Source organism: Anabrus simplex, chromosome X (assembly GCF_040414725.1).
Source record: "Anabrus simplex isolate iqAnaSimp1 chromosome X, ASM4041472v1, whole genome shotgun sequence".
Classification (NCBI taxonomy): domain Eukaryota; kingdom Metazoa; phylum Arthropoda; class Insecta; order Orthoptera; family Tettigoniidae; genus Anabrus; species Anabrus simplex.
The window spans coordinates 183,816,815-183,830,745 of record NC_090279.1 but is presented as its reverse complement, the minus strand read 5'-3'; the positions used below and the strand labels follow the sequence as shown (position 1 = coordinate 183,830,745).

Below are 13,931 nucleotides of genomic sequence, written 5' to 3'. Positions count from 1 at the left end.
CCAGCTGCCTTTATCATCTCCACTGAAATTTCATCTATTCCAGCAGTTTTTCCATTCTTCATCTTTCTTACTGCCATTTCAATTTCATTCATTGTAATTTCTTTATCCATTTCTTCATCAACTAATTGCCTTTCTTGGTCGTCCATTGAATGACTGTCATCCGTTCTTATGTTCAGCAGCTTCTGAAAATACTCTCTCCATCTATTTCTTATTTCTTCTGGCTTTGTTAAAATTATGCCACCTTCATCCTTCACAAATCTGGTGTTTACTTGATATCTCTTTTTGTTTCTTAAGATACCATACAGTAATTTCTTGCTGCCCTGCGAATCATCTCTCAATTTCTGTGTGAATAAGGCCCAGCTTTTCCTCTTTTCTTCCTCCACTACTTTCTTGGCCAAATTCTTTGCCTCCACATATTTTCTTCTACTTTCTTCAGTCTTAGATGTTTTCCATGCTTTCCATGTCATTTTCTTTTCCTTCACTTTAATCTTTACCCTATCATTCCACCAGTGTGTTTCTTTGTCTTTCACATTTCCTGATGTTCTACCACACACCTTTTCTGCACATCCAACCAGTGCTTCCTTAAATATTTTCCATTCCTCTTCAACATTCCCCACCTCTGTCCTGGGTACCAAAGGTATTATTTCCCTTTGAAATTCTTCTTGTATGCTTTTCTCCTTCAACTTCCATACTTTAATTCTTTTCTCTCTTCTTAACTGGGGTTTTTCAATCTTTCCAACTTTCAATTTTCCTATCACAACTCTATGATCTCCACCAAAGGCTTCTTCAGGCATGGCTGTTATATCTACAAGGTTCTTCCGGTGTTCTTTCTCTATGATTATATAATCAATCATGGTCTTTGTTCGTCTGTCTTCCCAGCCATACCTTGTAATCTTCTGACTGTTCTTCTTCCTAAACCAGGTGTTTCCAACAATCATTTGATTCCTCATGCAAAAATCCACCAACAACTCGCCTTCTGTATTTACATTTCCATATCCAAAGGGCCCTACAACATCTTCCTTTCCTTGTCTTTCCATTCCAACTTGTGCATTTAGATCTCCCATCAATAGTACTTCCTTATCTTCTATCTGTCTCGCCACTTCCTCTAAGAAGTCCTCTAGATGTTCATCTATGCAACCAGTTTGTGGGGCATACAACTGAAATAGATCTTTCACGCCATTTTTAAACGGGAGTCTCATCATCATCATCATCCTATCGCTGACGTACTTTGTATATTCCAGATATTCTTGGATTTCTCTTCTAAGTATGATGGCCACTCCAGTTTTTGCTTCAGGTCCTCCGCTGTAATACAGCCTGTATCCTTCTCTCAGAGGGATCTCCCCTGTACCCCTCTTCTTGGTCTCACACAGTCCAAGTATGGCTATATCTTTTTCTATCATGAAGTCAACCAGTTCTTCTGTCTTTCCCGTCAGTGTCAGTACATTAACTGTTGCAATTTTGATGTAGTTTGGTGTTGGTTGCCCATTTTTCACAGTTCCCCCAGCACCTGAAGAGCTGCGCGTCGCTTTTAGCAGTGGAAGCCCTAACCTTTTCCGAGGCACCATATCTGCTTTGTCCATACAGGCTATTTGTTACGATGGGCTCGCCACACCCAAAGGCATTTTATACCTACTGCCAGGTTCAAAATTAGGCCACCCCTAACATGGAGACAGACACCTTTCGTAGCCGCTCCTCTGGAGTACAGACGCTACGGGTATGCCCCTTCCGCCATCTCCGCCGTACCGAAGTCCACCTTCTCCGCCGTAGATGCCGTTGAGGTCTTCACTCGTAACCCTGAGCTGGGACCCATACCAGATGTTACACACCGGGTCAGTGTGCTCTGGGACTCACATAGGCAGGGGCGCCACTCCCTGGGTAGGGCTGCCTCCGAAGAGGGTCCCTACCTGCTAGCTATATCAAAACAGTACTTACTCAAAAAACATGCCTCATATATTTTTCCTTTTGTGATCAGAAACTAGCAGCATGAAGCATTATTACATACAAAAAGTTTTTCTTATTATTCAGAAATGAAACCCACAGTCTTATCCAGAACAGACAGAGGGGAAAAGTGTTTCTAAATAGATGTGTAAAATATATTTTTTCTTAATATTCCATGACCTCGGAAGACCACATTGTGGAACTCTTTCAGATAATTAAGCTATAAAATTAATATTCTTTCCGTCCATTTCTGCCCAGACATTTACTTACCCCAAGTTCAGTAACGCTCTTTGGGAACTGCCGCAGCAAAAGGAGCAGTAAACGACAGTGCTCCATTGTGTCTTCACTGCGGTCAGCACTCACCAACAGCAAGTTGCGTTGAACATCTGCACAAAGGAAGAGAACCTCAATTACTCACGCAGCCGAGTGTGTTATTGTTTGGAATAATATCAATAAGTTAATTTATTGAATTTACCACCTAATCAATACAAAATGTCATACTTTAGTTGGTTTACTTTGGCATATTAACTAAAATGGTACATATATATATATCCCTCTCTTCTTTTTGTACTGAGCAGGTTTGTTACATGGTTTGGCTCAAGCAGCAGTGAGTTTTCTATGATTTCCCATTTTCACACCAGGCAAACGCTGAGACTGTACCTTAGTTAAGAACACGGTTGCTTCCTTTCCATTCCTAGTCCTTTCCCATCCCATCGTTCCCATAACACCTGTCTGTGTCCACGTGACATAAAAAACTCCCTCTTGGATTATCAAGATATCAGAATTTTACACCGAGAAGGGGTAATTTAATGCTCTTGGTGCTATGCCTATTTACATGGCAGCCGGTTTACAGCCCAATATGCAAGGCTGAAGAACTACAATTCGCCCCACTATTTTAAAGCCAGGTATTTGAATATTCCACCAAACTGAACAGAATAGATGGCTGTATTGATATTGGTTTTTTTCTTTGTTTGCCATTTGCTTAACGTCGCACCGACACAGATATGTCTTATGGCGAAGATGGGATAGGAAAGGCCTAGGAATGGGAAGGAAGCGGCCGTGGCCTTAATTAAGGTACAGCCCCATCATTTGCCTGGTGTGAAAATGGGAAACCACGGAAAACCATCTTCAGGGTTGCCAACAGTGGGGTTCGAACCCACCATCTCCCGATTACGTATTGATATTGGTAACGAACAAGGACAATTAAAATCCGACTTGAGGAAGAAAACATATTTTCAGAGAAATTAATGTGAAACGGTTATAATTTTTCAGATTAAGACCTATAAAAGTTGTTCTTACGGGGTCTTTGAAACTTCTGTTCCTGGTATCTAAATTTGCCTCTTGCTGAAGCCGCCACACTGCGTAAGATGCTTGTGTTCTAGACACTTCCTAGTTACACGCGTTTGCACAGGCTGCGGAGCTCAGAAGCTGGAAGGGCGTTGAGATATCTCGGATAGAGGGAGAGAGTAGCCAAGGCTGCACAGGTGGTGCATAAGCGTGGGTTTTACCAATAACTGAAATGCTCCACTTGAAAGACTTTTTTTGCAATTTTTCTTTCCCCGATAATTTCTTTTCCCTGATAATTGTTTAAAATCAAAGGGTGCCGGGAGGGTGTTACAGTTAAGTAAATATGGTAAATGTGACATTTTCTGCCGTTTTAGCTGTTTGCTAAGAGAACTAATTTGTGGATGTACTTTTAAATCATGATGATGTATTTTAATTTATATTACACTGGATACGTAAACTTGTTTACAATAGTAATGGATGACATCATGAGAACAGCAAAAGCAGCATATGGAGGAAGAGAAATGAACATGATGTTATTTGCAGATGATATTGTGATTTGGGGAGAAGACGACAGGAAGGTTCAAGAACAGTTGAATGTGGTGAATGGGAAGATTGAAGAATGTGGATTGAAAATAAGTGTAGGAAAGAGTAAAACTCTTGTTATGACTAGAGGGGAGAAAGAAAGGAAAGGTCAGATTAGACTTGCAGACAAGCCCCTGGAAGTAGTGGAAACGTTTAAATACCTGGGGAGTGAATTAATGGAGAATGCTCGACTGGATGCTGAGATTAGTAAAAGGATTCAAGCTGGAAGTTGTTTCTATCATAGTGTAAGAAATATGTTATGGGACAAAGATGTGCCAATGGAAGCAAAGGATACTATATATAAGATGTATTACGTACCCATAACAACTTACGGAGCAGAAACTTGGACAATGACAAAGAAGGATGAGAGTCGAATACAGGCAGCCGAAATGAAATTCTTGAGGAGTATGATACAGAAGAGTAGATGAGACAAAATAAGGAATGAGAAAATCCGGGAAGAAATTGGAGTGGAAAAAATGAATGATAGAATAGAGAAGAGCCGACTAAGATGGTTTGGGCACATAAAGCGAATGAGCGACGAAAGAATGCCAAAAAAGGTGATGGAAATGCAAATCCGAGGAAGGAGAGGCCGTGGACGACCACGATTGAGATGGAAGGATACCATCCAATGCAGCATTATAGAAAGAAACCTGGACTGGGACACAGTGTTGGAGGAGGAGTGGTGGAAAGACCGAAGAAAGTGGAGAGGAACCATATTTGCCCCTACCCGGCTACAGCTGGATAAAGGGAAATGATGATGATGATGACGTAAACTTGTAAAAGGTAAAATTGTAAATTAGTTTAAATATCTTGGTGAAATTATAATCTAGAACTCCAATGACAGAGCATCAACAGAAAGCAGAACATTTAAATTACAAAAAGTACAAGAAATTATCTGGCCAACATACAAGAAGAAATCTCTTTCGATGAATGCCAAATTTTAACATTACTATTCTGTCATTAAGCCTGAAGTAACTTACACTAGTGAAACATTATTTAAATTGAACACCAAATCAACAACAGATAGACTGCAGAAGGTTGACATAGAGAAGATTCACAATTAGAATTACAGGAAGGTTCAACCTTTTCAATACAAAATGTGTTGTACAGAGTGTTCAGAACATATTATTTATTATATTATTAGTACCGGTTTCGACACTTAATGCGTCATCATCGGCTAAAAAATCACAAGTGGGCAAAGTACATATCACAAAAGTTGTATAAATAATTCTTACATGGCAAACTACAAATGATAGACTGCTTTTCTCCTTAAAGGATAAAAGAAAAATTAGTAAAATTTGATGATATAATGTGACACATAAAAGCGTTATAGTCTAATAAAATAGGTGAGTATTGTGCAATAAAATTGGTCTGATGATTGAACATAAAAATCTGAATGTGATAATAAAACGATGTAGTAAAATTGTTCACTCTTCTGTTGTTGTTCAATGGAGACACACAAGTCCGGGTTCGATGTTATGTGAGGTTGGCAAGACCATCAAAAGGTTTTTGTCTAAGGCCGGGACACCTGATGTTAAGTGATTGAATAAGGTTGATCTTAAAAGTTGTCTCAGCTTAACAAGGGTGGTGAATCTTGTTCAGCGTGCTGTGTGTGTAGTGTGAGAAGAGTTGTGGACCACCCTTGTTAAGCTGAGACAACTTTAAAGATCAACCTTATTCAATCACTTAACATTAGGTGTACCGGCCTTAGACAAAAACCTTTTGATGGTCTTGCCAACCTCACATAACATCGAACCCGGACTTATGTGTCTCCATTGAACAACAACAGAAGAGTGGACAATTTTACTACACTGTTTTATTATCACATTCAGATTTTTATGTTCACTCATCAGACCTATTTTATTGCACAATACTCATCTATTTTATTAGACTATAACGCTTTTATGTGTCACATTATATCATCAAATTTTACTCATTTTTCTTTCATCCTTTAAGGAGAAAAGCAGTCTATCATTTGTAGTTTGCCATGTAAGAATTATTTATACAACTTTTGTGATATGTACTTTGCCCACTTGTGATTTTTTAGCTGATGATGACGCATTAAGCGTCGAAACCGGTACTAATAATATAATAAATAATATGTTGTGAACACCCTGTACAACACATTTTGTATTGAAAAGGTTGAACCTTCCTGTAATTCTAATTGTGAATCTCAGTTCAATACGGGAAAATGAAGTTTTTAACTTATAATAGAGAAGATTATCAGAACAATCATTAATAAAAAGCACGAGGAAGATGGACAAGGGAGATTGTTGCCTAATGCAGTGGTATGCCGGGAAAGTGAGTCAATAATAGATACAATGAGAAAAAGGAGAATTGCCTTTTTCTGTCATATATTAATATTAGATGAAACTAGGCTATTGAAACAAAATATTTAACTACTTCTGGAAAAGTAAAACAAAAAATAATTGGTTCAAAAATATTCAAGATGATTTAGAAGAGTTGAATACTACAATCCAAAAAATTGCAAACAGAGAAAAGAAAAGGATTCTGAAGAACAAACATATAAGACTTAAACTAAAAACTTTGCAATAAAAACAATATGTCATATCTGATGAAGAAAGGGCAGCCAGGTCGGAAAGAATGAAAGAGGTTATGACAGAGGACGAAGATGATGAAAGCTAAATTCCCAGTAATTCTTTGAAGACTTACAAGGGAAGGACGCGTCCTGGGGAATCACGGACTAACGTAAATTTTGCACACACGTGAAATGAATCAAGAATAACACAACGGCCAAAACATTTATTTCGGAAATTAACTCATACAACCTGCAGAAAGTGTTGAAGTGTGCTTGGCTACGCAGGACTGCGGCGCGTGCTGGATTCACTCGTCGAGGGCCCGTGCCACTGCTCTTCTTTTCTATTCCGATAGTAATTGCATAGCATGTATGTATGCATGTATGTATGTATGTATTGTACCAGGAAAAGTTGTGGGCAAAGGGCATGAGTAGGACCTCAGGGAGTGGAACTGGGTTTTGGAGCCGATACAGAGAAGGATAGTCTCGCAGAGCGAATAATAGATGGTAAATAATTTTTTTTTTAAACAATTTATTAATTTCTCACCCTGCGGTATGATTGTTGACTCAAAATTTATATTGAAATTAAATGTTGAAAATAATCTTCTTGAAAAAAAAATGGCATAAATATCATTGGTTTCAAAGTCTTTCATATGTGTGAATTTCCACCTAAAGTCTTTTTAAACCTAAGCACACTTTTATAATGGTAAATGGATATGAGAAATTATTAAAAGTTTTCAGTTCTCAGTTCGTCAATCTCGTTATACAGCACACTTGAAATCCTACAGTCTTTCTACGAGAAATGAAATTGAAATTAAATTTATCACTTTTGAGAAATTATGGAAATTGTTCACACGCGACACTGAAGTTTCACTGTTCAAAATAAATGAAAAAGTTTAGTCAGTTTGTTACTCACTTATGACAAGAACTGTTGTTACCAAATGTCGAAAGATGGACATCTGGAATGTTCCATGTAGAATCAGGATCGGCGATGTTGACGTTCCCGATGAGGTGATGACAGCTGGAACTGTTGAGTTTCGCACACGAAAATTCATTTAGTGCGACTGGTTATCACTTACACTGTTGAACACTATTTATGGCGTATGAAGAATCACAGTCCTTTCTGTACTAAATACTATTTACAGTCGTTATTGAAACGTTCTTAATCACACAGTTCACACTTGAAGAAAGAAAAAAAAGAAAGCAAGTCGATAAGCACAGTCTGTGAACACAGTCATTAAGTTAGATTTTCTGCTAATCCTGTTATATTAACTCAGAAAAGTTCTTACTTTTTCATTCAAAATATTGATGTGACGTGAATAAAGAAATATAATGCAATACTCGAGAGAAAAAAAAAAAAAGTTCTGGTGATTCTTAAGTATTAGGCTCTGTAGAAGTTTAATGTTACTTGACGTTGCCTAAGTCCACACGTAATGAAATAGTTAATATTTGTACTCCAATAAGTTCACTCGTGTTACAGTCTTAAATGTCTTTTTAGGATTATATTGTAATCGCGACGCGACATACTAACTGCAGTGCGACGTCCTTTATCGGCGATAGAATTTCGCGTTCTGGAGATACGACGAAAGTACTTCTACCGTGACTGCGCGAACATACTGTACGCGGGCCGGTCTCTTCACTATCTCACTCACACAGTTGTCTGCTTGTCCTTGTACGGTACTGTACTGTACTGCACTGTACTGGTTTGCGGGCTATCTGGCCTTGACATATATAGATACCAGCGCAGGGAGGGGTGGCAGCTCTCTCTCGGCCATGTGACCGTAATTACGTAATTTCGTTGAGACTTTAAATTGTTATAACTCAACAACCGTTTGATGAATTAATTTGAAATTTACAGGGATTAACTTTTATGATGTTTGCTATAATTCAGCGTTTGTCCCGTTGAAATTGGTTAAGGTGTTAAAAAGCTGTTAAAAGAAAAATTCTTTCGAGAAATATCTCTAGGGGAGGTGAGCTTCGAGCGACAGGTGACGTCACTTGACTCCGCCTAGCGTACTCGTAGGGTCTGGCACATACTGGAACATTCTTTACATGGATGTTCGTACGTCGGTCGGATCTTTAATGCTGGAAATAACATGTCTTTCAATTATTATGGACCAGGACCTAGGCCTTCCTGGTACATCTTCCCCTTGGTTGGACGAAAAGAAAATACGCAGGATTTTCTTTTCCAGGCTTTACTCTTCCTGTGGTACATATTGTTTTATGAATTAGCTGAGTTATAAATACAGGCTTACGCACTATGGCCAATGGATTCAAGTACTTAGTTACGCAAGGCGAAATTATCCCATAATCTGTCATTTTATGAATTAAGTTACGAACTTCTTCTCGATATTTCTCGGGTACGGGATATGGTTTCTTCTGATAAGGAGACAAGTCATTTACATCAAGATGATATTCATAGTCAGCTATCTCTCCAGGCTTATCATCGAATACACATGCAAATTTCTGTAGAACGTCATTTTTAGCCTCCTCCAATTTTAATTTAATTTCCGGGTCTTCAACCACACTGGCTATTGACATTATATAATCCGGACCTATAATGGAGTTCTCATTGAATATGGACTCTGCATCGTTCTCACTTTGGTCACCCTTTCTATTTTCTGCTACGGCTGGCGCAACCTCGCTCACAGCGGGCTTAATAATGTCACCACCGGCTGCTTCAAAACGGGCTCCCTTCTCTTGAACTTCCAGGTCACCTCGTCCTACCAGCTGTAGTTCTACGGAATTATTCTGTAATCTTACGAGGTTGGCATCATAGTCAATGGTTCCTTTGTATTTGATCATAAAATCTGATCCAAGTATTAAGTTGAAGTTAAGACGTGATACTACCAAAAATATGTGTTCGAACATCTGACTGTTAATTTCAAACTCTAAAAATGCCTGGGATTTACATTTAACAATCTTATCAGGAACTATCCCTCTTACTTTAATTTGAGCTGCAGGTAATAACAAAACATTGTTCTGATCTTTAAGCGAGTCTACAAGCTTATCAGAAATTAAAGAAGCTTGCGCTCCAGAATCGATGAGCGTAATCACCTGTAGGTTGCCTGTGCGTACTGTTATGACAGGTAATGAACGTGCAATAATTGGCCTTAGTGTTTGTGCGTCTTCGAATAGTAATTCGGAATCGTCAATATGCCAGTAATTGATAACAGCAGTACAATAATTTGACGTTTCGACCTCATCGTGTTCGGTAGTCAATCTCCCTATTGCGAGATCGGCGGTTTTTTTTTTATAGCGCCTGTTGGGTCAGGATCAGGTGATCTTTGTTCTCTTGGTCCGAATTGACGTTGATATTCCAGGGATGTAGCTCCAGGCTCATCAGGATTACGGTTTCTCTCCCTGATGTATTCCCGTGTGTCCTTCCATCTACTTTCGAGTTCTCGTCGTCTGGCCTCACGGTTTCCTTCAGGAGTGCTTTCGCGCTGTCTCCATGTATTCCTAGGTTGGTAAGGGTGTCTATCCTGATTCCTCTGACGTCTAAAATTCCGGAATCTGGTTGGGTTAGTAGGGCTTAATCTGCCTTCTTCACGTGTCCTGGGTTCCTCTCTCTCCGGCGGTTTTATTTCCGCAGAATTCGTATTTACTTCTCGACTCCTGTTAGTTTTCGGACTAGATTGGGTATTAGCCGTATCTAACCTACGCAAAGTAGCGTCAAAATGCTCCAATGTTCTAATGTTGGCAGCGACTAGTATTTCTTGCACATGAGGTGGATATTGAAGTGTCAGGATCTGAATAAGTTCAATATCTGGCAAAGGTGGATCTAAAAACTGGAGCTTCTTTAATTGCATTAGGCAGTAGTCTGAATATCGGGAAGTATTGACTGAAGTATTGTATTTGCTAGAGTAGAGTTGCATTTTTACAAGGTGCTGTCTTTCTGAATCCCAAAAGCGTTTAAGAAGTGCCTGTTTAAAGTCGTCATAGTTTTTAAAGTTGCTCTTAAAAGCTATGAACCATGATAAGGCTCGTCCTTCTAGAAGTTTGGATACTACTCGAAGTTTCCTATCGTCCTCTACCCTATTTTCCTCCAGGTAATCGTCGACATTTAACAAAAATTCTCGAGCAGTGTATTCATCACGTCCTGAAAATTTGACTGGTTTGTCATCTGGTACTTTAATAAGGGTTGTTGTATTGTGTATTTCCCTCGACGAACCAGGAATTGTGACGTCAGTTGTATGTTCTTTAAGTTTAATTTGATTCATTTCTTCGGACAAATTTTTAATTTTAGAATTAATTGAGGTGTCTAAACTTTTTATTTCATTTCTCAAGTCAGTTTTAATGACTTGTACGTCTTTACAGAAAGCAGCTATCTGGGTATGCGTGCTATCTAGCTGTCCTGTAATACGCTTGTCGAGTTCTCCTTGCGTGCTCTTAATTAATCCTATCTCGCTTCGTAATTTACCCACGTCGCTCTTTAATGCATCTCGCAAGGTTTCCTGCACCTGAGCTAACTTTGCTTGAGTTTGTGAGATGTTACCATGGGATTCTTGAAATTCAGTTCGTAAATCTTTGAGTTCAGTAGAAAATGCTTGAACGGAAGGAAGAACATTTCTAAGATCTTTGTCTAAAGACTTGACGACCTCTGTCTTTATTTCTTCCTTAATAGACTCTAAGTTTTCAACAAACTGATCCCGCATGTTTTTCAATGTAGCTTCGACTTGTGCACTAGAATCAGTAAGTTTCTTTTCGAGGCGAGTTCCAGCTTCACGGAATCGTTGCTCGATAAGGGCACTAGATTCAGTGAGTCTTTTGTTAATGACTTTATCCGCTTCAGCAAACTTAGTGTCCAAGGTCCTGTCAATTTTAGAAGTTAAGTCTTCAACCTTACTATTTGACTCAGTTAACTGCGCTTGAAGTTGAGTATTTTGTGCCTGCATTTGTTGTTGAAGTTGAGTATTTTGAGCCTGTAGTTGAGAATTAGAGTCAACTATTTGTGATTGTAGTGCGGTTATTTGTGTGTTTATTTGAGCCTGCAATTGGGAATTAGACCTATCAATCTTAGCATTCTGATCATTAATGCTAAGCCTGAGAGCTTCGATTGCTGCAAGTAAGTTATCCATGTTTCCGGAATATTCGAATAAGTCAAATACAACAAGATCTTTGCAGTCAAATCCTGTGCTCAAGATATAATGACTTGAATCGAACCCTGAATGTTGCGATTTATTACAAGTGCATCATTTATTATTATAGCACGGCTTCAAAATTGAGTCCTTGAAGTTGCGACGTCATCTATTATTATAGTACGGCTCCAAAATCGTGCCCCACGTTGGGGCGCCATCTATTATTATACTATCCTCTCTGTACCAGGAAAAGTTGTGGGCAAAGGGCATGAGTAGGACCTCAGGGAGTGGAACTGGGTTTTGGAGCCGATACAGAGAAGGATAGTCTCGCAGAGCGAATAATAGATGGTAAATAATTTTTTTTTTAAACAATTTATTAATTTCTCACCCTGCGGTATGATTGTTGACTCAAAATTTATATTGAAATTAAATGTTGAAAATAATCTTCTTGAAAAAAAAATGGCATAAATATCATTGGTTTCAAAGTCTTTCATATGTGTGAATTTCCACCTAAAGTCTTTTTAAACCTAAGCACACTTTTATAATGGTAAATGGATATGAGAAATTATTAAAAGTTTTCAGTTCTCAGTTCGTCAATCTCGTTATACAGCACACTTGAAATCCTACAGTCTTTCTACGAGAAATGAAATTGAAATTAAATTTATCACTTTTGAGAAATTATGGAAATTGTTCACACGCGACACTGAAGTTTCACTGTTCAAAATAAATGAAAAAGTTTAGTCAGTTTGTTACTCACTTATGACAAGAACTGTTGTTACCAAATGTCGAAAGATGGACATCTGGAATGTTCCATGTAGAATCAGGATCGGCGATGTTGACGTTCCCGATGAGGTGATGACAGCTGGAACTGTTGAGTTTCGCACACGAAAATTCATTTAGTGCGACTGGTTATCACTTACACTGTTGAACACTATTTATGGCGTATGAAGAATCACAGTCCTTTCTGTACTAAATACTATTTACAGTCGTTATTGAAACGTTCTTAATCACACAGTTCACACTTGAAGAAAGAAAAAAAAGAAAGCAAGTCGATAAGCACAGTCTGTGAACACAGTCATTAAGTTAGATTTTCTGCTAATCCTGTTATATTAACTCAGAAAAGTTCTTACTTTTTCATTCAAAATATTGATGTGACGTGAATAAAGAAATATAATGCAATACTCGAGAGAAAAAAAAAAAAAGTTCTGGTGATTCTTAAGTATTAGGCTCTGTAGAAGTTTAATGTTACTTGACGTTGCCTAAGTCCACACGTAATGAAATAGTTAATATTTGTACTCCAATAAGTTCACTCGTGTTACAGTCTTAAATGTCTTTTTAGGATTATATTGTAATCGCGACGCGACATACTAACTGCAGTGCGACGTCCTTTATCGGCGATAGAATTTCGCGTTCTGGAGATACGACGAAAGTACTTCTACCGTGACTGCGCGAACATACTGTACGCGGGCCGGTCTCTTCACTATCTCACTCACACAGTTGTCTGCTTGTCCTTGTACGGTACTGTACTGTACTGCACTGTACTGGTTTGCGGGCTATCTGGCCTTGACATATATAGATACCAGCGCAGGGAGGGGTGGCAGCTCTCTCTCGGCCATGTGACCGTAATTACGTAATTTCGTTGAGACTTTAAATTGTTATAACTCAACAACCGTTTGATGAATTAATTTGAAATTTACAGGGATTAACTTTTATGATGTTTGCTATAATTCAGCGTTTGTCCCGTTGAAATTGGTTAAGGTGTTAAAAAGCTGTTAAAAGAAAAATTCTTTCGAGAAATATCTCTAGGGGAGGTGAGCTTCGAGCGACAGGTGACGTCACTTGACTCCGCCTAGCGTACTCGTAGGGTCTGGCACATACTGGAACATTCTTTACATGGATGTTCGTACGTCGGTCGGATCTTTAATGCTGGAAATAACATGTCTTTCAATTATTATGGACCAGGACCTAGGCCTTCCTGGTACAGTATGTATGTATGTATGTATGTATGTATGTATGTATGTATGTATGTATGCATGATCAGTCTTCAGCCCTGATCCTCAACAGTTCCACCATTAGCTGTCATACATGGCCTAGGCATCACTGATGAGGCGTACTAGGGAAATGAGGAGTGAGGTAGTTTCCCGTTGCTTTCCTCACTGAGCCAGAAGTTTCTATTACATATCAGTCTGCCAAGCCCACTGAAATGCATGCACCAACCGACCCTATGAGCAACATGTTCACACCATTCATAGCAGGGACTGGCTGCAGAAAGAATGGCATTACTAGCATCGCTCATACCTCAGTCACTTTCATACTGTCAAAGCCAAGTATAAGACAGAGACAGATCAATGAAAGTAACAAAATTGCTCTAGCCTATACCAGAAGACATAGTGCACTGTAAACACTAGGTTCTGCCAGCATGGTATTAAGAGAAATAATTTCATTTCTGCATTAATTGTGCGTCAATAAAGCAATAAAATAAGACTGTTATAATGAAAATAAAGGTT

General features: G+C 38.7%; 1 protein-coding gene across 1 annotated transcript in view; it reads right to left on the bottom strand.

Annotated features, from left to right (window-relative positions):
- Positions 1-13,931, bottom strand: part of IntS10 (integrator complex subunit 10) — a 79,371-nt gene that overhangs the window by 43,671 nt on the left and 21,769 nt on the right. The window contains exon 4 of the mRNA XM_067158691.2: positions 2,209-2,324. Within this exon, the coding sequence (XP_067014792.1) occupies positions 2,209-2,324 (116 nt within the window). The remainder of the gene's footprint in view (positions 1-2,208; positions 2,325-13,931) is intronic.